The 27,226-nt window shown below is 38.9% G+C and overlaps 1 protein-coding gene across 15 annotated transcripts in view; it reads left to right on the forward strand.

Moving 5' to 3' along the window:
* Window positions 1–27,226, forward strand: part of ANKRD26 (ankyrin repeat domain containing 26) — a 111,577-nt gene that overhangs the window by 21,812 nt on the left and 62,539 nt on the right. For 12 of the 15 annotated variants that reach the window (XM_053225434.1, XM_053225436.1, XM_053225437.1 and 9 more), the window contains 6 exons: window positions 2,505–2,541; window positions 14,077–14,149; window positions 17,019–17,079; window positions 17,188–17,390; window positions 23,765–23,891; window positions 24,203–24,264. In XM_053225434.1, coding sequence (XP_053081409.1) covers window positions 2,505–2,541; window positions 14,077–14,149; window positions 17,019–17,079; window positions 17,188–17,390; window positions 23,765–23,891; window positions 24,203–24,264 — 563 coding nt within the window. The remainder of the gene's footprint in view (window positions 1–2,504; window positions 2,542–14,076; window positions 14,150–17,018; window positions 17,080–17,187; window positions 17,391–23,764; window positions 23,892–24,202; window positions 24,265–27,226) is intronic. The other 3 variants (XM_053225426.1, XM_053225433.1, XM_053225430.1) reach the window with 2 other exon arrangements.

Genomic DNA, 27,226 nt, shown 5'->3' on the forward strand with positions numbered 1-27,226 from the left:
GCCTGTGGTTTGGTATGGGGACAGGCTAGAAAGGCAAATCAGCACAGAGAAAAGGTGCATGGGGTGAAGTCCAGAGGAGACCAAGCGCAGGCTTCCAGGAATCCTTTCTCTGTGGAGTTAGCAGGATGTGCTTAATTCCTCCAGCATCAAATTAGGACAGCACAAGTGAAATGTTGTCTGCCAGTAGGAGTCTTATGGATACTCAGTGCCCGAGGTTTTCATCAAATGCTAATCACATAGGCATCTTCTCCTTAGCATGTACCAAAATTCCAGGTTTCCAGAAGGAAATCAAGTATACGGCCTTAAGATTGTACCAGCATTTAGGCACAGTGAGCCACTCTTAACCTGCTAGGGAATGGTGGGAACCCTCCTTAAATCCAAGATCCCAGGTAACAATCAAGGGCTAGTCATTCAAGTAGGATGTTCTGAGGGTAGCAACCTTTGGCCTCTTGGATGAAATCTTTTCTGCATAGGAATTATAGCCCTAACTTAATTTTTGGTGGTGTCTTAAAATTTTATTTTAATCGCAAGTAATATGATGGTATAACATGGTACTGGTTTCAATTTCATCATCCATATGAAGTAGGTATTTGTACAGAAATTACTAGGGCAATATTAGGTCATTATAATCTTTTTTTATGTGATTAAGCTTTCATTGTGAATCTTAGATACGATAAACATAATGATTTTTGATTTAAAATTAGAATAAAATGCTTAATTATATGGATAACCCCGGTTTGATTCATATAGTGCTGAATCCCTGTTTATAGTTACAAGATATTTGATCATATTCATCAATTGTTTTCTTGCCTAAGTATACAAATAACTTTTGTATTTTTGTATTTTGCTTTATGTATTTTCATATACTTCAATTTGGGAGACAGTACCCATATTGTGTTACTTTGATCTCTATCTTAATTTTCAAGGTGACTGTATCATGCTTTAATATATGGTAAGAGTAGCTTCAATGGATACCTTTTTTTTTTTTACATTTAGTAAGCCTTATTTTTTACAGCAGTTTTAAGTTCACAGCAAAATATAATAGAAAGTACAGAGAGTCTCCATATACCATACCACACTCCCTTACACGCCTAGCCTCCCCTGTTGTCAACATCTTGCACGACAGTGGTACATTTTTAGTAGTATTTTTTTTTTCAGTTCCTTTGTTTAGTTTTGAGTGAGAGAGCATGCATGTGTGTGAGCAGCCAAGGGGCAGAGAAACGGGAGAAAGAATCCTGTGCTGTCAGCACAGAGCCTGATGCAGGACTTGATCCCATGAACTGTGAGATCATAACCTGAGCTCAGATCAAGAGTTGGACGCTTAACCAACTGAGCCACCCAGGCACCCTGACAACAGTGGTGCATTTTATATTGACACTAACTCATCATTTTCAGGCAAAGTCTCTAATTTGCATTAGTGTTCAGCCTTGGTGTTATACATTCTATGAGTTTTAACAAACGTATAACGATGTGAATCCACCTTTGTGGTATCGTGTGAAAGAGTTTCACTGCCTTAAAAGTCCTCTGTGCTGTGCCCCTTTATCCCTACATTCACCCCAACCCTTACCTCCATAGTCTTGCTCTTTCCAGAGTGTCATATAGTTAGAATCATACAGTGGATATGTTTGAATGTTTAGAAAATTAAAATTCCCCGGTAATTGAATGTAGGCATTCAAGATATTCTTTGCCCTATGTTTTGTTTTGTTGCTCATCAGTAGAGGATCTGATGACATATGCCTTACATGAAAAAAAGCATGATTTCTCTAGATGTGTGTCACCTAATGGGGAGGGTTGAGAAAAATGACATCATGAACCACTATATAGCACTAACATTGGGATCGTCCTCCTCTGTGATATATGGTGGGTTTAGATAGACTCTCTAGCAATGGAAGGAGACAGTCTCAAGAGGTTAGAACTTTATAAAACTGGAATCCCGAGTCTTTACTTACCTTGCCATTGGAAATAAGGCCAGGGAGAGTCTGTTTGCTATGGTGTTGCCATGCTGCAAAGTGCAATAGCTATAGACCACACTTTGTGAGGGGGTGTTTCATCCTAAAATTGAACAGTCTCTGCTGAAGAGCTGGGGAAGTTCTGCCATGTTACAGCAAAATAAAGATACTCTCTTTTAACTCCTCTAGTAGTGGAAGTCCAGAAAAATCATGCTAGTTTAAGTTTGACATTGTCAGCTTATAATAATCATTCTCCTAACGATACCATTTTCCTCCAGTGTCATAGGGTCAGTCAGGTATGGTCACTGTAAACATCAGTTCACTTGTAGGTATCAAATTCTGATAAAAACCGTTCTTACTTTTGGTCAGTATAGAAGAGAAAGTAAGATTTCTTAGTGCATTAAGCCTACCAGTCGTATAATTACCATTCAGTGTAGTGTGGTTTCCAGGTGTGGTCCCAAAGGAATACTTTTTAACAAATCATTAGCTGTACACTTTTAATTTCCTATATTTTTTCTAATGTTGATTTAAAATGTATTTTACTTTTTTCTTTAGTAGAAGATAAGAATTCTGAGGAAGACTCTTTAACCAGGTAGGATTTTTATGGATTTTTAAAAATGACATTTGTTGGGGCACCTGGGTGGCTCAGTCGGTTAAGTGTCTGACTCTTGATTTCAGCTCAGGTTTGTGAGTTCAAGCCCCATGTCGGGTTTTGTGCTGACAGCCTGGTTGGGTTATATTCTCTCTCTCTCTGTCTCTCTCTCTCTCTGTATTCTCTCTCAAAATATAAATGAAATGAGATGAAAATTATGTGTTGCCTAAGGGAATGCAGAGAAAAAAAGCATTTGTTGAGTGTTCTATCCTGGACTAGACACTGTATCATATGCTTAACATCTGTTAAATTATATAGTCATTGTATAGTTTTGCAAAGTAGCTGTGTTATTGTAGCCTACTTTTTATTACTTTGGCAGCTGTGGTTCAGGGAGGTTGATTACTCGACCCATGATTCCATTGTTAATGAGTAGCTGACCCGGGGGTTTGCCTGTCAGCCTGTGTATCTTCCACATCCATTCTTGGGTTCCTCAGCACCACTGGGATTAAGATACAGATCCTAGTCAGATCAATTCAGAATGTCAAAATTAATGATGTATGAACTCTAATTTAGAGTGTTCTTAAGAAACCAGGTGAGTCCAAGGATTTGCCCTAATATATTTGACCACTAGTGATAACTAGAAGTAATTAGTGCAGTGGTAACTAGTCTCTTGTTTTTACCATCAGAGATTTTAGGGTGGATCTCAGCTATGGTCATGGTATCACAGCTTTTCCGTAAGGAAGATCTAATCAGGCAGGTTCTTAGATGTAGTGATATCTCCTCTTCTTGAGATGAATTAGTTTTCTGTAAGTGAAGGATATCTAGGTGTAGACCATGTTACATTAATTAAAATCAGCATCTATTTAGAGGATATTTCTTTTTTTTTTTCAATATATGAAATTTACTGTCAAATTGGTTTCCATACAACACCCAGTGCTCATCCCAAAAGGTGCCCTCCTCAATACCCCCATCCCCCACCCTCCCCTCCCTCCCACTCCCTATCAACCCTCAGTTTGTTCTCAGTTTTTAAGAGTCTCTTATGCTTTGGCTCTCTCCCACTCTAGCCTCTTTTTTTTTTTTTTTCCTTCCCCTCCCCCATGGGTTTCTGTTAAGTTTCTCAGGATCCACATAAGAGTGAAAACATATGGTATCTGTCTTTCTCTGTATGGCTTATTTCACTTAGCATCACACTCTCCAGTTCCATCCACATTGCTACAAAGGGCCATATTTCGTTCTTTCTCATTGCTGTGTAGTACTCCATTGTGTATATAAACCACAATTTCTTTATCCATTCATCAGTTGATGGACATTTCGGCTCTTTCCATAATTTGGCTATTGTTGAGAGTGCTGCTATAAACATTGGGGTACAAGTGCCCCTATGCATCAGTACTCCTGTATCCCTTGGGTAAATTCCTAGCAGTGCTATTGCTGGGTTATAGGGTAGGTCTATTTTTAATTTTCTGAGGAAGCTCCACACTGCTTTCCAGAGCGGCTGCACCAGTTTGCATTCCCACCAACAGTGCAAGAGGGTTCCCGTTTCTCCACATCCTCTCCAGCATCTATAGTCTCCTGATTTGTTCATTTTGGCCACTCTGACTGGCGTGAGGTGATATCTGAGTGTGGTTTTGATTTGTATTTCCCTGATAAGGAGCGACGTTGAGCATCTTTTCATGTGCCTGTTGGCCATCCGGATGTCTTCTTTAGAGAAGTGTCTGTTCATGTTTTCTGCCCATTTCTTCACTGGGTTATTTGTTTTTCGGGTGTGGAGTTTGGTGAGCTCTTTATAGATTTTGGATACTAGCCCTTTGTCCGATATGTCATTTGCAAATATCTTTTCCCATTCCGTTGGTTGCCTTTTAGTTTTGTTGGTTGTTTCCTTTGCTGTGCAGAAGCTTTTTATCTTCATAAGGTCCCAGGAGTTCATTTTTGCTTTTAATTCCCTTGCCTTTAGGGATGTGTCGAGTAAGAGATTGCTACGGCTGAGGTCAGAGAGGTCTTTTCCTGCTTTCTCCTCTAGGGTTTTGATGGTTTCCTGTCTCACATTCAGGTCCTTTATCCATTTTGAGTTTATTTTTGTGAATGGTGTGAGAAAGTGGTCTAGTTTCAACCTTCTGCATGTTGCTGTCCAGTTCTCCCAGCACCATTTGTTAAAGAGACTGTCTTTTTTCCATTGGATGTTCTTTCCTGCTTTGTCAAAGATGAGTTGGCCATACGTTTGTGGGTCTAGTTCTGGGGTTTCTATTCTATTCCATTGGTCTATGTGTCTGTTTTTGTGCCAATACCATGCTGTCTTGATGATTACAGCTTTGTAGTAGAGGCTAAAGTCTGGGATTGTGATGCCTCCTGCTTTGGTCTTTTCTTCAAAATTACTTTGGCTATTCAGGGCCTTTTGTGGTTCCATATGAATTTTAGAATTGCTTGTTCTGGTTTCGAGAAGAATGCTGGTGCAATTTTGATTGGGATTGCATTGAATATGTAGATAGCTTTGGGTAGTATTGACATTTTGACAATATTTATTCTTCCAATCCATGAGCAGGGAATGTCTTTCCATTTCTTTATATCTTCTTCAATTACCTTCATAAGCTTTCTATAGTTTTCAGCATACAGATCCTTTACATCTTTGGTTAGATTTATTCCTAGGTATTTTATGCTTCTTGGTGCAATTGTGAATGGGATCAGTTTCTTTATTTGTCTTTCTGTTGCTTCATTGTTAGTGTATAAGAATGCAACTGATTTCTGTACGTTGATTTTGTATCCTGCAACTTTGCTGAATTCATGTATCAGTTGTAGCAGACTTTTGGTGGAGTCTATCGGATTTTCCATGTATAATATCATGTCATCTGCAAAAAGTGAAAGCTTGACTTCATCTTTGCCAATTTTGATGCCTTTGATTCCTTTTGTTGTCTGATTGCTGATGCTAGAGCTTCCAACACTATGTTAAACAACAGCGGTGAGAGTGGGCATCCCTGTCGTGTTCCTGATCTCAGGGATAAAGCTCTCAGTTTTTCCCCATTGAGGATGACGTTAGCTGTGGGCTTTTCATAAATGGCTTTTATGATGTTTAAGTATGTTCCTTCTATCCCGACTTTCTCAAGGGTTTTTATTAAGAAAGGGTGCTGGATTTTGTCAAAGGCCTTTTCTGCATCGATTGACAGGATCATATGGTTCTTATCTTTTCTTTTGTTAATGTGATGTATCACGTTGATTGATTTGCGAATGTTAAACCAGCCCTGCATCCCAGGAATGAATCCCACTTGATCATGGTGAATAATTCTTTTTATATGCTGTTGAATTCGATTTGCTAGTATCTTATTGAGAATTTTTGCATCCATATTCATCAGGGATATTGGTCTGTAGTTCTCTTTTTTATTGGGTCTCTGTCTGGTTTAGGTATCAAAATAATACTGGCTTCATAGAATGAGTCTGGAAGTTTTCCTTCCCTTTCTATTTCTTGGAATAGCTTGAGAAGGATAGGTATTATCTCTGCTTTAAACATCTGGTAGAACTCCCCTGGGAAGCCATCTGGTCCTGGACTCTTATTTGTTGGGAGATTTTTGATAACCGATTCAATTTCTTCACTGGTTATGGGTCTGTTCAAGTTTTCTATTTCCTCCTGATTTTTGGAAGAGTGTGGGTGTTTAGGAATTTGTCCATTTCTTCCAGGTTGTCCAATTTGTTGGCATATAATTTTTCATAATATTCCCTGATAATTGTTTGTATCTCTGAGGGATTGGTTGTAATAATTCCATTTTCATTCATGATTTTGTCTATTTGGGTCATCTCCCTTTTCTTTTTGAGAAGCCTGGCTAGAGGTTTGTCAGTTTTGTTTATTTTTTCAAAAAACCAACTCTTGGTTTCGTTGATCTGCTCTACAGTTTTTTTAGATTCTATATTGTTTGTTTCTGCTCTGATCTTTATTATTTCTCTTCTGCTGGGTTTAGGCTGCCTTTGCTATTCTGCTTCTATTTCCTTTAGGTGTGCTGTTAGATTTTGTATTTGGGATTTTTCTTGTTTCTTGAGATAGGCCTGGATTGCAATGTATTTTCCTCTCAGGACTGCCTTCGCTGCATCCCAGAGCGTTTGGATTGTTGTATTTTCATTTTCATTTGTTTCCATATATTTTTTAATTTCTTCTCTAATTGCCTGGTTGGCCCACTCATTCTTTAGTAGGGTGTTCTTTAACCTCCATGCTTTTGGAGGTTTTCCAGACTTTTTCCTGTGGTTAATTTCAAGCTTCATAGCATTGTGGTCTGAAAGTGTGCATGGTATAATTTCATTCTTGTATACTTATGAAGGGCTGTTTTGTGACCCAGTATATGATCTATCTTGGAGAATGTTCCATGTGCACTCGAGAAGAATGTATATTCTGTTGCTTTGGGATGCAGAGTTCTAAATATATCTGTCAAGTCCATCTGATCCAATGTGTCATTCAGGGCCCTTGTTTCTTTATTGACCGTGTGTCTAGATGATCTATCCATTTCTGTAAGTGGAGTGTTAAAGTCCCCTGCAATTACCACATTCTTATCAATAAGGTTGCTTATGTTTATGAGTAATTGTTTTATATATTTGGGGGCTCCGGTATTCGGCGCATAGACATTTATAATTGTTAGCTCTTCCTGATGGATAGACCCTGTGATTATTATATAATGCCCTTCTTCATCTCTTCTTACAGCCTTTAATTGAAAGTCTAGTTTGTCTGATATAAGTATGGCTACTCCAGCTTTCTTTTGGCTTCCAGTAGCATGATAAATAGTTCTCCATCCCCTCACTCTCAATCTGAAGGTGTCCTCAGGTCTAAAATGAGTCTTTTGTAGACAGCAAATAGATGGGTCTTGTTTTTTTATCCATTCTGATACCCTATGTCTTTTGGTTGGCACATTTAATCCATTTACATTCAGTGTTATTATAGAAAGATATGGGTTTAGAGTCATTGTGGTGTCTGTATGTTTTATGCTTGTAGCGATGTCTCTGGTACTTTGTCTCACAGGATCCCCCTTAGGATCTCTTGTAGGGCTGGTTTAGTGGTGACAAATTCCTTCAGTTTTTGTTTATTTGGGAAGACCTTTATCTCTCCTTCTATTCTAAATGACAGACTTGCTGGATAAAGGATTCTCGGCTGCATATTTTTTCTGTTCAGCACATTGAAGATCTCGTGCCAATCCTTTCTGGCCTGCCAAGTTTCAAAAGAGAGATCAGTCACGAGTCTTATAGGTCTCCCTTTATATGTGAGGGCACGTTTATCCCTGGCTGCTTTCAGAATTTTCTCTTTATCCTTGTATTTTGCCAGTTTTACTATGATATGTCGTGCAGAAGATCGATTCAAGTTACATCTGAAGGGAGTTCTTTGTGCCTCTTGGATTTCAATGCCTTTTTCCTTCCCCATCAGGGAAGTTCTCAGCTATAATTTCTTCAAGTACCCCTTCAGCACCTTTCCCTCTCTCTTCCTCCTCTGGGATACCAATTATGCGTATATTATTTCTTTTTAGTGTATCACTTAGTTCTCTAATTTTCCCCTCATACTCTTGGATTTTTTTATCTCTCTTTTTCTCAGCTTCCTCTTTTTCCATAACTTTATCTTCTAGTTCATGTATTCTCTCCTCTGCCTCTTCAATCCGAGCCGTCGTCGTTTCCATTTTATTTTGCATCTCGTTTAAAGCGTTTTTCAGCTCCTTGTGACTGTTCCTTAGTCCATTGATCTCTGTAGCAAGAGATTCTCTGCTGTCTTCTATACTGTTTTCAAGCCCAGCGATTAATTTTATGACTATTATTCTAAATTCACTTTCTGTTATATTATTTAAATCCTTTTTGATGAGTTCATTGGCTGTTGTTATTTCCTGGAGATTCTTTTGAGGGGAATTCTTCCATTTGGTCATTTTGGATAGTCCCTGGAGTGGTGTGGAACTGTGGGGCACTTCCCCTGTGCTGTTTGAATAACTTGTGTTGGTGGGTGGGGCCGCGGTCAGACCTGATGTCTGCCCCCAGCCCACCACTGGGGCCACAGTCAGACTGGTGTGTGCCTTCTCTTCCCCTCTCCTAGGGGCGGGATTCACTGTGGGGTGGCGTGTCCCGTCTGGGCTACTTGCACACTGCCAGGCTTGTGGTGCTGGGGATCTGGTGTATTAGCTGGGGTGGGTAGGCAAGGTGCACGGGGGCAGGAGGGGCAGGCTTAGCTTGCTTCTCCTTAGGTGATCCACTTCAGGAGGGGCCCTGTGGCAGCAGGAGGGAGTCAGACCCGCTGCCGGAGGGTTGGCTCCGCAGAAGCACAGCGTTGGGTGTTTGCGCGGATCAAGCAAGTTCCCTGGCAGGAACTGGTTCCCTTTGGGATTTTGGCTGGGGGATGGGCGAGGGAGATGGCACTGGTGAGCGCCTTTGTTCCCCAACAAACTGAGCTCTGTCTTCCGGGGGCTCAGCAACTTTCCCTCCCTTTGTCCTCCAGACTTCCCGCTTTCCGAGCAGAGCAGAGCTGTTAACTTACAACCTTCCAGTTGTTAAGTCCCGCTTGCTGTGGGAACACACTCCGTCGGGCCCCTCCGCTTTTGCAAGCCAGACTCGGAGGCTCTGCTTGGCCGGCAGGCTGCCCCTCCGCCCCGGCTCCCTCCCGCCAGTCCGTGCAGCGCGCACCGCCTCTCTCCCCTTCCTACCCTCTTCCGTGGGCCTCTTATCTGTGCTTGGCTCCAGAGATTCCATTCTGCGAGTCTTCTGGTGGTTTTCTGGGTTAGTTAGGCAGGTGTAGGTGGAATCTAAGTGATCAGCAGGACGTGCAGTGAGCCCAGCGTCCTCCTACGCCGCCATCTTCCACTGCATCGGGGATATTTCTATCTGATCTCTGTTTCCTAACTTCCCAGTCTGGTTTTCCCTTTGGGCTAGTACCCTTGACTAGTTCTAGGGAGCTTTTTCTTTTTTTGTAGACTTTTCCCCATGACTTTTCTGTACTATGTTTTTGCTTTTTTACTTTCTTCTCTGCTTTTCTTGGTATTTCTTTTTTTTCCATTATTTTTTCCACTTCTGCCAACTAAGGACTCTCCATTTTTCCAGAGGCCAAATCAAAAGCACATAGAATCTCAAGATTTAGGGAACCTCAGAGATTAATTCATAAAAATACCCTCTGGTATTTCAACCCATGTTTAACCTCCTTGCCAAATGCTTGTTTTACATGGAGAATTTGAAACTCAAAAGAGATTGAAGTGACCTATTTGGATATGATAAGTGACAGAAATGACATTTAAATTCAGGTTTCTTTCTTTCTTTCTTTCTTTCTTTCTTTTTTTCATCTTACAGGCAAATGTTTTAATAACAGAAAGCTGGGGAGTGGGCCTAATGAATACAATGAAGGAGGATAAGAATCGAATTAGCAGAGGAGACCAGGTTTCAAGAAGAACAACACTGAGTTGGATAGGAATAAGAGTTTTAGATAAGATGTCAGAATATTGGGGTTTATGCCAAGTTAGATAAAGGTGGATGACAGGAATGAAGGTCCCAGGATTGTGGGAGTTGTTTAGAAAGGCATATTCAAATAGAGAGTTCAAGAGGGTCCTGAACAGGTTTCTGCTTTTGTGTGTGTTGGTTTCATTGAAGGTGTAAGCATACTTCAGATTTTCCGTTGAGAGATTAAAAATCATTTGAGCTGCTGGGAAGAGTCTGTTTACAGCAAATAGAAATATGATATCATCTACCTCCACCTCAACTTAGGGAGGATGGCTTAGATCCTTTCAAGGAATTGAGGGGGGGGTGGAGATTCTGAACTATAGAGATGTATGGCCCAAGGCAAGCTGTCTCCTCACTCCGCCTCTTTTCCTAAGTCTGTGATGCCCTTCCCATGCACCTGTAGGGCTGGGCAGGGGTAGGCCTGACTTGTCAAATCAGTAAGGGAGCTTCATCTGGATAGGTGATAACATGCCCATGTTGAGGTGACTGTGTGGATGACTGAGACTCCCAGTTAGCTTGTTCTCCAGGAGCAGGACATGGTTCCTACCCTTGGTCATTTGAGCCCATCCTTGTTTTAGGAGTCTGTGCCTTCACAGGCTAAAGATTTAAAGGTTGGAGAATGCCACTGAACCGTGCTGAAGAGTGATGTAGGAGTGGGAGCTCATAGGGAAGAAAATATTCAGGCAGCGTATAGAGAAATAGAGGCACAACTACCAGGACCATTTTTATAGCAGTCTCTCTCCTTGGGTATCTGAATACCCCTGAAGGTTTCTAAGGTCTTGCTAGTTATATGGACTTAAATAAAGCAAGACCAGTGTAGGAAAAAAGTTGGACTTGATAATTTTTAATCTTTTAATCTCTGGTTAGTACTTCCACTAATAACATAGAAACTTGTTCTTTAACTTTGGTATATTTACTTAAACTGAGGTCTACTTGACACACAATGTAATATGTGATTCAACACCTCTGTATGTTACACTATGCTTGCCATAAGTGTAGCTCCCATCTGTTAATGTATAATGCTATTACAATACCAGTGACTATATTCCCTATGCTGTACCTTTGATGCTTGTGATTTATTCTTTCTGTAACTGGAAACCTGAACTTCCCTCTCCCCTTCACCCATTTTGTCCATCTCCCAACCTCCCCTCCCTTTGGCAAGTCAATTTTCTGTATTTATGAGTCTGTTTCTGCCTTTTCTCTGTTCACTTGTTCCCTTTTTTAGATCCTACATATAAGTGAAATCATATAGGATTTCCGTCTAGGTATATCCATGATGTTGCAGATGGCAAGATCTCATTCTGTTTTATAGCTGCGTAATATTCCATTGTGTGTGTGTGTGTGGGTGTGTGGGTGTGTATGTGCGTGTGTGTGTGTGGTCTGTTCATGTATGGGTGGACACTTGGGTTGCTTCCATATCTTGTCTATTGTAAATAATGCTGCAATAAAGATAGGGGTGCATATATCTTTTCAAATAAGTATTTTCATTTTCCTTGGGTAAATAAATACCCAGTAGTGGAATTACTGGATCATATGGTATTTCTATTTTTAATCTTGAGGAACCTCCGTACTGGTTTTCACAGTGGCTGTCCCAATATACATCCCATCACCAGTGCACAAAGGTTCTTTTTTCTCCACACCCTTACCAACATTTGTTTTTTGCACTTTGAATTTTACCCATTCTGACATGTGTAAGGTGATAAGTCACTGTGGTAACTTTTATACATATAATTTTCAACCATTTCAGAGAATTCCCTCCCTGTCACACTTGGTTATAGAAACTCAGACTGGGCCTTTCCTGGATATTGCACAGGTTAGAAGAGGTGGAGGCAAAATAGATGAGTGAAAGCTTTTTTAAAACAGGGTCCAAATTTTGAACAACCTGTTTGAACAACCTGGAAACTATAAAACACTGATGAAAGAAATTGAAGATGATGGAAAGAAATAGAAAGACATCTGATGCTCATAGATTGGAAGAATACATATTTTTAAACTGTCTACACTACCCAAAGCAATCTAAAGATTTAATGCAATCCCTGTCATTTTTCACAGAAGTAGACAAACAATCCTAAATGTTGTATAGAACCACAAAACACCTTGAGTGGCCAAAGCAATATTGAAAAAGAAAAACTGGAGGTATCACAATCTCAGATTTCAAGTTTTATTCCAAAGCTGTAGTAATTAAAACAGTATGGTTGGTACTGGCATAAAAATAGTCACATAGCTCAATGGAATAGAACCAAAAACCCAGAAATAAATCCACAACTGTATGGGCAGTTAATCTTCAACAAACAGGAAAGACTGTCTAGTGGGGGAAAAGGCAGTCTCTTCAATAAATAGTGTTGGTAGAACTGGACAAGCCTCATGCCAAAGAATGAAACTGGACCAATTTCTTTACCATACACAAAAATAAACTCGAATTAAAGACTTAATATGAGACCTGAAACCATAAAAATCCTTGAAGAGAACACAGGCTGTCATTTCTCTGACTTTGGCTGTAGCAACATTTTTCTAGTTATGTCTCCTGAGCCAAGGGAAGTAAAGTAACAATAAACTATGGGGACTACATCTAAAGACAAAAACTTTTGCACAGTGAAGGAAACAGTCAAAACTAAAAGGTACCCTATGGAATGGGACCTATCCAGTAATGGATTAGTGACCTATCCAGTAATGACCTATTTGCACATGACCTATCCAGTAATGGGTTAGTAATCAAAATGTATAAAGAATTCATGCAAGTCAACATTCTTCCCCCCAAAAAAAGCCCAGTTTACAAATGAGCAGAATACATAAAGAGACATTTTTCCAAAGACAACACACAGATGGTCAACAGACACATGAAGAGATGCTCCTCAAAACTACAAGGAGTTACCACCTCGCACCTGTCCCAGTGGCTAAACTCCGAAACACAAGAAGCAAGTGTTTGCGAGGATGTGGAGACAAAGGAAACCTCTTGCACTGTTGGTGGAAATGCAAATGGCTGCGGCCCCTGTGGAAAACACTATGGAGGTTCCTCCAAAAATTAAAAACAGAACTATCCTATGATCCAGTAATTGCACTACTGGATACTAACCGAAAGAATACAAAAACACGAATTCAGTGGGACATTCGTGCCCCTGTATTTATTGCAGCATTATTTACAATAGCCAGCGCAAGTGTCCATTGACAGATTAGTGAATAAAGAAGTTGTGTGTGTGTGTGTGTGTGTGTGTGCATGTGTGTTGGTGTATGTATATCTATCTATATCTATACGTATCTATGTATAGATATATACATATATATCTATGTATACCTATATGTATATAGGTTATATATAAGGTATATATATATATAAGAGATATAATATATCTTATACATATAATATATATTATACCATATATATACACACCTTACATATATATATAAGGTATATATCTATATCTTATAGATCTTATATATCTATATATATAGATCTTATATAGATCTTATACCTTATATCTATATATGTAGATCTTATATATCTATATGTTACCACATATACATATATATGTATATCTATATATACATATATAGATATGTATATATATATAGATAGATATACATACACACACACACACACACACAATGGAATATTACTCAACCACAAAACAATGAAATCTTGCCATTTGCAATGACCAGGATGGAGCCCGAGAGTAGTATGCTAAGCAAAATCAGAGAAAGACAAATACCATATGACTTTACTCATGTAGAATTTATAAAACAACAAATGAGCAAAGGGAGAAAAAAAAGGGAGAGACAAACCAAGAAACAGGCTCTTAACTGCAGAGAACAAACAGATGGTTACCAGAGAGGAGGTGAGTGGTGAGAGGGGTGAAATAGGTGATGGGGATGAAGGAGTGCCCTTGTCATGATGAGCACGGGGTGAGTATGGAATTGGTGAATCACTATATTGTACAACTTAAACTAATATAACACTGAATGGTAATATTACTGGAATTAAAATAAAACTTAATGAAAAAACACACCAGATTTTAATTATATCAAGAAACATCGTTTAATAAACAGCTGACCTTTCACTTCAGTTTTTAAAAATAAATGAACATGTTTTTGTTGTATATTTTTGTTCTAAAGGCTTTCCGACAAACCTGGTATTGATGATTCATGGCCTACATCAGATAGCGAAGACTTAGATTTTGGTACCAAGGTAAAGTACTCTCTTGTGAAACTCACTTCCCTGCTCTGAATTTAGTTTTCTCTATTATTTACTCTTAAAATTTAACAGTAGCCTTTTTGTCATCATTTTATGTTTGTAATGGAAAGTTAGCAAGAACAAACCACTTTACAGATACATGACACATTGAATTTTTTGTTTGTTTTGTTTTACTTTGGTAAATAGTAGAGGTGGAGGCTGATAAAAGAATGGGCTGGAAAATATATAATGACCGTAAAATTGTATTGGGAAAAGCTTTCCCATAATGGAGAAAATATGACATTTCGTTAAGGATAAGGATTCTTACTGTGATACTAACCTGACTGATAATACTCATGCCTAAATGAAATCTTATTGGATCCAATTATCTATTGTGGGTTTCCTACCCCCCACACCTCCCTCTGGGCACTTTTTTCTTGGTGAGATACAGGATTTTCCTTTGTCTCTATCTTCTGCTCTACATTTAGACTAAAATAACATTAGAAAATGTAGAAATTTAGATGTTTAAGTTATTTCTCAACATTTATCTTACAAAGGTGTTTCCCTGTATTTTTGAAATAACTCCATGAAGAGTAAGTTAAAATTCTGCATCTACCTGAAGAATACATGTTTTGCTTAAAATAGTAGCTCTGTGAGCAGAGGCTCTTCATAGCCAAGTTGTAAAATTTCTAATTTCAGAAATCTTTCATATTCCAGCTTTTAAAAATATCTAGTCCTAGTCCTTGTGTCAGATTCTAAAATTTAAAGTTTCAGACATTTGATATTTATTTAAATGTTCATTTTGAGGCCCCTAAATCATTATAAGCTGCTGGAGGTTAGGAAACATAATTGTGTATCTCCTGGAGCTCCTAGAATAAAGTCTTGCGTGGAAGAAGCAATTTAATATTTTTGGATGTTGAATAAATGAACAGGGAAATGGAATTCCGTATAATGGAATTTGAAGAGTAACATAATATGCATAATATATAATAATTAAATGTGAATTTAATAAATAAGGCTTCAATTTATATTCCATTTTAGTGTTTAATATTTATAAACTCGAATTATATTGAGGAAATCAGGAGTTACATAAGAAAGAAGGTTACAGTATATTTTTTAGTATCTTCCAATTGTGAGCTTAGAATTTTAGATAAAAATTCCTCAGCTTTTTTTTTTTTTTTTTAACCCCATCTTTATCCCATTAGATACATCCTTTGAAGGTATACATTTCTTCCTAGAATTCTCATTCCCAATTCTTTCTCCATATTGAACATTGATGTGTTGGGCACCTTTCTTTTTCTGTTTTTTGTTTGTCTAGTAATAATTTATAGCTTTTAGGAAGTGATAGATGACCACTAATTGAACAATTTATTTTATAGTGAAAAATTAAATTTTTTATTACAGTATTTATAACCAGATAACTGTAGAGTGATAAAAGTCAGTATTATTAGGGATATACTATGAATAAAAGCCTCTGTTTTACATATATATTATATATATATATAACTTAAAAAGTTTAAAAGAGACTATTGTTCATAGTATATTCGTAATCGTATTTATATACCCGTTGAAAAATATATGTGTTTTCCACTTACCTTTTTTTTTCCTTTTTTTCCTTTTTTTCCTTGTGTTAATCTCATTCTTGATTGATTCCTCATATTTTATTTTTTTTCCTTATTTCCTCTTCTCCCCCATGCTTTTTTATGTATTTTTTATTTCTTTAAAGTTTATTTATTTTGGAGAGAGAGAGAGAGACAGAGTGCAAGCAGGGTAGGGGCAGAGACAGAGGGAGACACAGAATCCAAAGCAGGCTCCAGGCTCGGAGCTGTCAACACAGAGCTCATTGTGGGGCTCAAACACACAAACCGTAAGATCATGACCTGAGCTGAAGCTGGATGCTTAACTGACTGAGCCACCTAGGTGTCTCCCCCGCCCCCACCATGCTTTCTTTTAATGGTTTACCCCTACCCTAAATTTCTTTGCAGAAAACATTTCTTTAGTGTCTGTTCTTTTAGTACATCTCTTTCTGTCTCCATTGTCAACATATTTGGTTATGGCATCTATTGTCTGTGTGTGGTTTTCATCCATGACTCATTGCCCCACAAGGTTTATTATTCTTTTTTTCTCTTTATTGGGAGGAGCTGAACTAAATTTTGGGGTATTGTTTTTGTTTTTGGAAAGAGAGAGAGAGAGAGAATGAGCACGTGCTAGTAGGGAGGTGCAGAAAGAGAGGGAGGGAGAGAATCCCAAGCAGGTTCCGCGCTGTCAGCACAGAGCCTGACGTGTGGCTTGAAGCCCACTAACTGTTGAGATCATGACCTGAGCTGAAATCAAAAGTTGGTCACTTAACTTACTGAGCCACCCAGGTGCCCCAGAAGGAGCTAAATTTAAACATTTTTATCTTTAGGGTTTTGACAAACAGAAGCAACTTAAACTGTTTGCAATTCCAACTTACCTACATAAGATACTACTAAAAAGTAACTTTTTATATTTTCTTTTATAAGAGATAATTCATGGAAACATAAATCATGCAAATATTTCAAAATATAACACATTTAAATTTCTTAGTGTTAGTTTTTTAATATACTTTTAATTACCTAGGGATAAGTTTTTGTTTTAGGTTACTTTGAAAGTATTTGTGTAATAATCAGTTAGAGGTAAGGAAAGTAACATTTTGAGACTACCTATGAGATGTCTCGTAATCCTTATCACATGAGAAAATGTCGACTGGTTGTAGTAAATGGCATAACTGAGATTGAATCTACATTTGAATGATTCCAAAGCCTGTGTTCCTTGTGTAATGGTGCTCATTTGGTAATGGTGAATATTACCATTTTATCGAATTGGATTCTTGTAATCCTTAAAGTTATTAATTCTTTTCTAGAATGTCCCGAAACCAAGTGTAGCAAAGCTACTGCATTCTTCTGGGCAATTCATGAAAAACAGTAAGCTATTGGAAGACTTGTATTATTCACTAATTCTTGTCCATTCTTGTGTTATTCACTAATTTGAAGTTACAGATATTTTCATGTCCTCTTTTGTTTTCTACTAAGTGAGAGCAAAACGTGGCTCTGTGAAAGCAGAAGGTGGAACCTTATCTGAGGACAATAATCCTGATTCTGAAAATGAAGATGTGGGTGAAACTCTTTCCAAACCACCAACCAGAGATTATGGCGATTCTCTTCCTATTTTTCCATCAGCTAAATCTCTTCTAAAACCTTCTCTCAAGACGTTAGCTCTCCTTGGTCTTCCAAAGGTGAGTTGTTTTGTTTTATTCCTCTCCCCCCCGCCACCCCATACCATCCTCTTGCTCCTTGTAATGATGAAAAGAATCTTAGGAAGAAATGGAAGTCCTCAAGATCATAATAGAAAGCAGTGTAATGACAACAGAGAGGAAGGTACAGGATTGAGATTTATAAAGGTTGGTGGGAGTAAACAATTCTCAGGTATGCCTTTATGGAAGCAAAGAAGTAGAAGGCAGCTGGAAAGAACAGCTAGATGCATATGAAGATGAGGAGGGAGATGAAGGGGAAGAATTCATTTCAGAGGGGTGAGATGAATTTAAAGTATGAAGAGTTGACAGAAAGTATTATAAAAACACACCAGCAATGGTGGGATTAAGGGGGAGCAGATACTCTTTAAATTATAAAGCATGGGAGAAATTATTTTAAGTGCAAATTAAGAAAAAAAAAAAGCCAGGTAATAAAAAAAAAATGCTTAGACTCTTCTGAATGACTTGTAGCTGATTTTTGTGAAGAACTGGAAGAAATTTTTGCCCTTACATTTAAGTTTAATAAAGGTGATATCCTATATTTAGTTTAGCAAAACCTGTGTTTCTAAGGAATGCAAAGTGAAATCTGTTTTAGGCCATACCAGATTTATTGCGAATTTTCAGTTTTTGGCTATTGTCTTTCTTGGGGTTTCTAACTTAACTTACTGTGTGCTATAATCTTGGTATATTTTAGGTCTTTTTGAGTAGAAAGAGAGGAAGTAAACGTTTATTCTTTTCATTAAATAAAATTTCTGGTTATGTAAATAAGGTTCTTTATCCATGAAATGAAAAACTAAATTTGAAGCTGCAACACTGAATTTGTTTTTTAGCTTATTTATTTATTTTGAGAGAGACAGCAAGCAGGGTAGGGGCAGGGAGAGAGGGGAGAGACAGAATCCCAAACAGGCTCTTCATTGTCAGCACAGAGCTCGACACATAACTCAGACTCACAAACTGCGAGATGTCGACCTGAGCCCAAATCAAGATACTGAACTGCCTGAGCTACCCAGGTGCCACTTAAGCTGCAAACTCTTAAAGAAAAAATATAAAACATGTTTTCTGCATTCTGATTTACCTTTTTTAATTTTAAATTTTCAAATGTTTATTTGAGAGAGAGAGAGAGAGAGATAGAGAGAGGCAGAGAGAGAGAGACAGACAGACAGAGAATCCTAAGCAGGCTCTGTGCTGCCAGTGTCGAGCCTGACACGGAGCTTGAATAACCTGAGCCAAAATCAAGTTGGACGCTTAACCAGCTGAGCCACCCAGGTGCCACTCTTTTTTTAATAGTATCTGCATAGAATAGACACATACACACATACCAAATGAATGAACTCAAAATGTATAAATTTTTGTCTAATGTGAACTCTTTGTCATGATAGAATCATAAGGCAGGAAAGGTTGCCACGAGAGTATACAAAATTCTTTCGAGAAGATGATTTTTACTTATTCGAATATCTCCAACAATAGATATAATGCCCTTCTGAATCTGTTCATACAGTTTTTGCTTTAAAATCAAGTTTGTCTGATGTAAGTATGGCTACTCCATCTTTCTTTTGACTTCTAGTAGCATGATAGGTGGTTCTCCAAAGCTTCACTGTCTTTTCTTTAAAAAAAAAAAATTTTTTTTTAAGTTTATTTATTTTTGACAGAGACAGAGTGCAAGCATGAGCTGGGGAGGGACAGAGAGAGAGAGAGGGAGACACAGAATCCAAAGCAGGCTCCAGGCTCCAGGCTCCAAGCTGTCAGCACAGAGCCTGATGCGGGGCTCGAACTCATGAACTGTGAGATCATGACCTGGGCCGAAGTCAAACGCTTAACCAACTGTGCCACCCAGCTGCCCCCCCAAAGCTTCACTTTCAATCTGCAGGTGTCCTCAGGTCTAAAATCTGTCTCTTGTAGACTGTATATAGATGGATCTTGGGGTTTTTTTATCCTTTCTGGTACCCTGTGTCTTTTGATTGGGGCATTTAGTCCATTTATATTTAGAGTGATTATTTTAAGATATGGAAGATATGGATTTAGTGTCATTGTGTTATCTGTAGGTTTCATGCTTGTGGTGAGGACTCTGGTCCTTTGTAGTCTGTGCTGCTTTCCACTCACAGAGTCCCCCTTAGGATCTCCTGCAGGGCTGGTTTAGTGGTCATGAGCCCCATTAGGTTTTGTCTGTCTGGGAAAGCCTTTCTCTCTCTTTCTATTCTAAATGACAGCCTTGCTGGGGAAAGGATTCTTAGCTGCATATGTTCCCATTCAGCATATTGACTGTTTGCTACCCCTCCCTTCTGCCCTGCCAAGTTTCACTGGACAGGTCTGCTGCTACCCTTATGTGTCTTCCCTTGTAGATTAAGATTCGTTGGTCCCTAGCGGCTTTCAGAATTTTCTCTTTATCTTTGCATTTTTCCAGTTTCGCTATGACATGTCATGGTGTTGACCTAGTTTTGTTGATTTTGAAGGGAATTCTCTGTGCCGCCAGGACTTGGATGCCTGTTTCCTTCCCCAGATGGGGGAAGTTCTCAGCTATAACTTGTTCAAATAAACCTTCTGCCCCTTTCTCTCACTCTTCTTCTTCTGGGACTCCTATGATGTGGATATTATTTCATCTCACTGAATCACTTAGGTCTCTAATACCTGCCTCATGGTCTAGTAATTTCCTTTCTTTCCCTTCTCTACTTCATCTTTGTCCATAATTGTATCTTCTATTTCACCTATTCTCTCTTCTGCTTCTCCCATCCTTGCTGTCACTGCATCTAGTTTATTTTGTATCTTGTTTATAGCATTTCTTTTTTTAATTTTTATTTTGTTAATTTTTTAAAATGTTTTTATTTATTTTTGAAGGAGAGAGAGAGACAGAACATGAGCAGGGGAGGAGCAGAGAGAGGGAGACACAGAATCCGAAGCAGGCTCCAGGCTCTGAGCTGTCAGCACAGAGCCCGATGCGGGGCTTGAACTCACCAACAGTGAGATCATGACCTGAGCCAAAGTCGGATGCTCAACCAGCTGAGCCACCCACGTGCCCCTTGTTTACAGCTTTCTTAATTCATTGTGACTATTCTTTAGGTCCTTGATCTCTGAAGCAGTAGATTCTCTGCTGTCTTCTGTGCTTTTTTTCAAGCCCAGCTATTAGTCTTATGGCTGTTATTCCAAATACTTGATCAGATATATTGTTTATATTTCTTTTGAGCTATTCTCTGGCTCTCCTTTCTTCCTGGAATTTTTTTTGAGGAGAATTCTTCTGTTTTGTCATTTTGGCTAGTTTCCTGTCCTTTATGTGTTTTAATAACTTGTTATGTGTCCCGCACCTGCAAGTACTACTATATTAAAAAATGGTCATGCACTGTCCAGGGCCTGGCACTTGAAGAAGTGTTTTTGGAGTGTGTTGTGTGCACTCTTTTGTTGTGTCTTTGCCTGCTTTTCTCCCTACTTGGAGTAGTGGTTTGGACCTTCCGCCAGGTGTGTTTTGATTTGTTTGTTGAAGTAACCCTGGAAAAAAGGAGAAGGGGGTGTTGAAGAAACCTTATCCCAAACAAAGAGAGGTATGACAGGGGTGGCAAAAAAGACCAGGCAGAGAATCAAAGAAACTATAGGGCTTAATCCGGAAAGAGAGAGAAGAAAATAAAGAAGGACAGAAAAAGTGTGAAAGGAATAGAGTAAAATGCCCGCTTTTAAACAAATAACCAAAACAGAGGAAAAAAGAAAAAATATATATAGTAAGATTTGACGTAAAGTCAAATCAGAGACTATGAGGCTGATTCCAAAGGGAGGAGAGGAAAGAGTAGAGGAGAAAGAAAAGGGAAAAGAGAAGGAAAGAAACCGAAAGAAAAGAGGGTTGTTTGGTGGCTCATGTGGTTACATGTCCGACTCTTGATTTTGGCTCAGGTCATGATCTCACTGTTCGGGGGTTCGAGCCTCGCATCAGGCTCTGCACTGACAGCATGGATCCTGCTTGGAATTCTCTCTCTCTCCCCTTCTCGGCACCTCTCCTGCTTGTTCACTCACTCTCCTCTCAAAATAAGGAAATAAATATTAAATAAAAAGAAAGAAAAGAAAAAAAAGTAATTAAAGTAAAAAAAAACCAAACTAACATACACAACCACAGGACAGTTGTCTACTAGTGCCCGGGACTGGAGGCTGTGCTGGTCTGGAGGAGGGGCTGTCTGGTTCCGTCAGTGTCAGTCTCACTACCTTAGAGAAGCAGTTACCAGGCCCAGAGGGGCAGGGTTTGGTGTAATGGGTCTGCCTCCATTGGGGCTCGTGTCCGTTCCCTGAAACCCCACCATGTTGGTGGGGAGAAAAATGGCGACACTCTAATCTCTCCTCCCCACACGAGGTGCCTCAAACCTCACTCTTTAGGCTGTCCTCACAGAATAGCCTGGGGGGGGCCGGCTTGCCTTGCTCCACAGTCTCCTATGCTTCCTGAGCACTCCGCTGGGATTCAAAACCTTAGAGGATCCCTGTTCCCCCAGACCTGGTTCTGGGGTAACGCCAGTCTGTCCAGGGGACAAAGGGCCTCTGGCTTGTGCCTGCAGGGTCTTTTTCCCTTGGTTGGGGGGCAATATACCCTCTTTCCACTGTACTCAAGGGAGGGGACTGTTCTCTACCAGTGTAGCCCTGAGATTGCTACCAAGCCTAGGGGTGGCTCCCTCCCCACCAGGCGTGGGAGGTGGCAGCTCTGGTCTAGAGAAAGTCTGGCAACCTTGAAAATTCTGATTTTTAGCTTCTAAGGCAGTTTTGCAAAGTAGAAATTGACTCTCTGGACCTCTCCTTGGTCCGGGGTCCGGAGAGGTTTTCTCTTATCCAAATACAATCCCACACTTCCCACAGCCTCTCCTCTTCCGTTCGTTTTTCCACCGAAGGGCTTCCCCCACTCCATGCCTGTGTTGCCCATTTTATTTCTCCTAATTCGCATACACACACTTCTGTCCCACCAAGCTGTCTCTTTGCACCTGTGGAGATTTTTCTGTCACTGTGCAGCCTGTATTCCTGGTATTCCAAGTGCTCTGACCTCAATACTGCTGTGTTTGAGGGACAAGGGAAATTCTGATCCCCTTCCTCTGCCATCTTAACTCCTCCCTCCTCCTTTTATTTTCCTTTACACAATTTCAGAGTTCTGTGTAGGTTTGCATTATTATATCAGTTTAATATGTTTTATAGATATTTATTATGGGCTTTTCTTCCTCGAAATTTATTGATCTGAATTTTGTCTTTTTTTTTTTTTTAAGTTTATTCATTTATTATTTGGGGAGAGAGAGAGAGAGCACAAGTGGGGAGTAGCAGAGAGACAGGGAGAGAGTGATAATCCCAAGCAGGCCCTGCACTGTCAGTGCAGAACCAGATGGGGGGCTTGAACCCATGAACTGCGAGATCATGACCTGAGCTAAAATCAAGAGTCAGGTGTTAACTGACTGAGGCATTCAAGCGGCCCTAAAATTTTCTTCGGAAGTCCCCTGGGTACTTCAAATTTAATATGTCCTAGTTTAAAGACATTGTTTCTGACCCTTCCCCTTTCCTCTTTCCTGACTCTTTGTAATCTGCTCTGTCATTTGTTTTCCCTAGCCTAATAAATAGCAGCCCTGAAACAGGAAAAGTCCTGGACTCCGAACTTCCCTAAAACGACCGCATCCAGTCACTCACCACATCGATATTTTGTACCTGCTTACCATTTTTCATGTTATTCCTATAATTCACTCTCTCACCTATAATTTTGCAATACTCTTCTGGTTTTGCTTCCTTTATGTTCATCCTACATTGCTGTCAGAGTGACTTTTCTAAAATATATTTGTGACGATGTAATTCCTCTGCTTATTTAATGGATCCCCATTACCTGTAGGAGGAAACTCATGTTCTAGCATAACACTTGCTCTTTTTATTTTTTGGTTTCGTCCTGATGTTCCAGTAATATCTATCTATCCCCTTCCCAATAACTCTGTTCCAGTTTTGCCATATTCCATAGGTGTTGTCACTTACTATATTATTTCATACTTGATCCTTTTGCTCATTCTAGAATGCCCTTCACACCCTCCCTGTGCACTTGTCTGTCTTTTAAGATACAGCCTTATCTTCCCAGAGTTTGCTGAGCTTCCCAAATGTGTTTTCTCCTTTGTGCATTCACTTTGCGTTATTCACTTCACTCGTAGAACTAGTGGATATTTTTCTGTCCTTACCTGTTTTCATGCATCTCTACCACTACTAGCCTATAGAACAGACTCTGTCTTTTATTTATATTTCCAGCTCCTCCCCGGATAGTGCCTATGACTTGACAGATACAGTATGTGTTTGTCTTTCTGAGTGGGTGAGTGCGTGACCAAATGAATTAATGTGATGTTTTTCTGAAGCTGGGTTTTTGTTTTGTGTTGTTTTTATAGGAAGGAACAGCAAAGTCAGCAGTGGAAGCAAAGGAAGATGGTATTGGTATTATTGAAAATGTGCCACCAGAGCAAACAGTTAATGACAGTTTGACTTCTGGTGGAGTGCATAAAAATTACAGAAGTGGTAAGCTAGTGAATCTCTGTGAGTTGTTTTTCTATGGTTAAATGCTAGTATGAAAAAATCTGAAAGTATGTAGATCCAAATATATTATTCATTTTTCGTTAAGATATTTTTCTGTTGCTATCTTTATGTGTCTGTTGCTTTCTTTATAAGTATGCCAAGTACTACCACCTTTTTCTTCCTGAAAATCTTCAACTCCCTGAACATGCTTTCTGCTATTGCTTTTATTTTATTGAAATATTCATGAATGGAGATAGACTATGTGTTTAAAATTCATAGTAACACGTTTTCATTAATTTGTCTGTATTTTATAGATATGATGTCAGCATTAGGATTAGGAGAAGAGGAAGATGTAGAATCACCTTCTGATCCTGAGGTACTGTCTTCTTATTATTTTTAAATATAAGCATTGAGTGATGTTAAAACATCAAAGCGATGCTTTGACTTTATTCTCTCATCTCTGCATTTGCCCATAGAAACCATTTCCTTATATTTTTACCTATAATTGATAAAATAATTGTGTTAATTATGACAATACAATATAATACAGTTCTCTTGCAAACTTAATGAAAGTTGCTTAGTATTAGTACAGAAAACTAAGGCTTAGAGGGAATTAGTTTGGGTTTTGAAGTTATCTAAACTAAAGAATTACTAAAGAAATACTCAACCTATGGCCAACTGTATGATTCTGTGGTGTATATGGATGTGTCAAACTCCTAATGACATCCAGAAAGAGTTTGGATTATGGTGTTTTACAACTTGAACCTTCAAAAGATAATGCCTGGGACTTGAAAATATTGTATTTGATTGCCAAGTAGATCTACAAGGAGCGTTGGAATTATGATAACCACAGTTTGGTTTGGTGGTGCTTTAATAATAAAACCCTTTTTGGATAGTTAAAATAACATCGTGGCACACGTATAGTAATATAAGTAAAGTAATGATGACCTATTCTAAGGTGATAACTAAGGATAGAGGTAAAAACGGCCTGATCTCTTAGACACAGGCAGCTGCTGCATAATGCTGCAAGCACTGTATTTGAAGTCAAAAGACATGCTGTCATCTTGGTTCCATCACTTCCTAGCTGTGGGATCTTGGAAAAACTTGTTTAACTTGTTTGAATGTCAATGACCTCGTTCCTAAAGATGGTACTAATACTCGCCTCTTGGTTTTGTGTAATGAACAGATGTGGTAACGCTTTGAAAACTGTAAAGGGGGCTATAGAAATAGAAGACAAAATGATCACAGTGGTATTTAGTGACTTACTAAATATTGAGGATATTTTTTTTTTTTTGAATCTTTGTTTCTTTTTGAGGGGGGGGTGAGGGGAAAGAAGATCCGATGCAGGCTCTGCACTGAGAACAGGGAGCCCAGTGCAAGACTTGAACTCATGAACTGTGAGATCATGACCTGAGCCAAAGTTGGGCGCCTAATTGACAAAGCCACCCAGGCTCTCCAGGAATACTTTTTTTATGTGAAGATGTCTGAAGGCCAATAAAATGGCAGTAGTGTCCAGAAGAGAATGGGAAAGTTAGAATGGGTTTTTGATTTTCTAATTTGGGCTATATTAAGTTTCAGTAATCTATTAGTAGAGACATCATATGTGTATACAGTTGACCCTTGAACAAGATGGGCTTGAACTGTGGGAGTCCACTTACATACAGATTTTTTTTCTATAAATACAGTACCATCCTGTAAATGTATTTTCTCTTCCTTATGACTTTCTTTTTCTTTTTTTATTATTCATTTTGAGAGACAGAGAGAGGACAGAGCATGCGAGTAGAGGAAGAGGGATAGAGAATCTTAAGCAGGCTCCACACTGCCAGCACAGAGCCTTACATTGGGCTTGAACCCACGACCTGTAAGATCATGACCTGAGCCAAAGTCAAGAGCCTGACCCTTAACCGACAGCACCAGCCAGCACCGCTTCCTTATGATTTTCTTAATAACCTTTTCTTTAGTTTATAGTGTAAGAATACAGTATTTAATACATATAACATTGAAAACATGTGTTAATCGACTGTTTATATTACTGGTAAGGTCAGCATTTCGTTATAGTAACTCTGACCTTCCATGCTCAATTTACAGAGTTAATGGCCGAATGAGGACTAACAGGTAGATTAGAGGGCTTCTGCTTTAATATTCTGGTTTTTAATATATACTTTTCGATTTTTAAGTCTAATTGCTTTTGCTTTTATTTTTAAAAAGTTTTTAACGTTTATTCATTTTTGAGTGACAGAGAGAGACACATTGTGAGTGGGGGAGGGGCAGAGAGAGAGGGAGACACAGAATCGGAAGCAGGATCCAGGCTCTGAGCTGTCAGCACAGAGCCCGACACGAGGCTTGAACTCATGAACCGTGAGATCATGATCTGAGCCGAAGTTGGACACTCAACCGACTGAGCCACCCAGGTGCCTCGTCTAATTGCTTTTAAAGTAGGAAATTCAGTAGATTAGTAGCTACGTTTTTGATATTTGTGGATTTTCGAGTGCATGGCCATCAGAGCCCTTAACCCTTGGTTTGTTCAAGGGTCAACAGTATAGTGATTTGGTACTTTTGAGATCTTCTCAATGAGATTATTGCAAATTTTTTGACCTTAATAAATTTGTCCTTATATACTGACTGCGTACCGAGCAGTTAGATACTGAGTGTACAAGTTGAGGGGTTAGGTTGTAGTGGTCGGAGCAGAAAAGTAAGTAAACAGCAATCCGTTATAAGTCAGTATAAATGCTTCCTAGAAAGAAAATGGAGAATGTTAGGTTAGAGAATATTGGGGGAGTTTGTAGTGAGGATGAGGATGAGGATGAGAGTGGGAGTAGGAATTTTGGTAGTCAGAAAAGATCTGAGTGTGGCAAAAGCTGCCAAGTGAAAGATGAGAAGGACCAGTCATGTGAAGATCTTGGTGAGGGACATTCTGGACAGAGAGAACCACGGATCATCATTTTACTCTAATGTCTTAGAGTGACCAAGAAGTAGGAAGACCCACTCCATCATCATAATCATTGTTGTGTGTAGAAAAGAAAATGTGCATACTGAGATAAGTGCTTGGCACATTTTAGGTGATTAGTAAATAAATGTTCTTATACTTCCCTTTTAAAAGCTTACAACACTTTTTGAAGAGTTTCATACCCATATCTAAAATTTTTTTACTATTAGTTAACCATAATTTGAAGAAAAGTTTTGCTTATTACTTTGCCATTCGATCCAACCCTTCTTTCATCAATAAAAATTTCAAGCCTTTGTTTACCTAAATGAAGCAGCAGCTACAACATTGTTTTGTTTATACTCAACATGATATACTCCAAAGTTTCTTATCATATGAGATATCAATTAACACT

The sequence above is a fragment of the Acinonyx jubatus genome, chromosome B4 (genome assembly GCF_027475565.1).
Source record: "Acinonyx jubatus isolate Ajub_Pintada_27869175 chromosome B4, VMU_Ajub_asm_v1.0, whole genome shotgun sequence".
Taxonomy (NCBI): Eukaryota; Metazoa; Chordata; class Mammalia; order Carnivora; family Felidae; genus Acinonyx; species Acinonyx jubatus.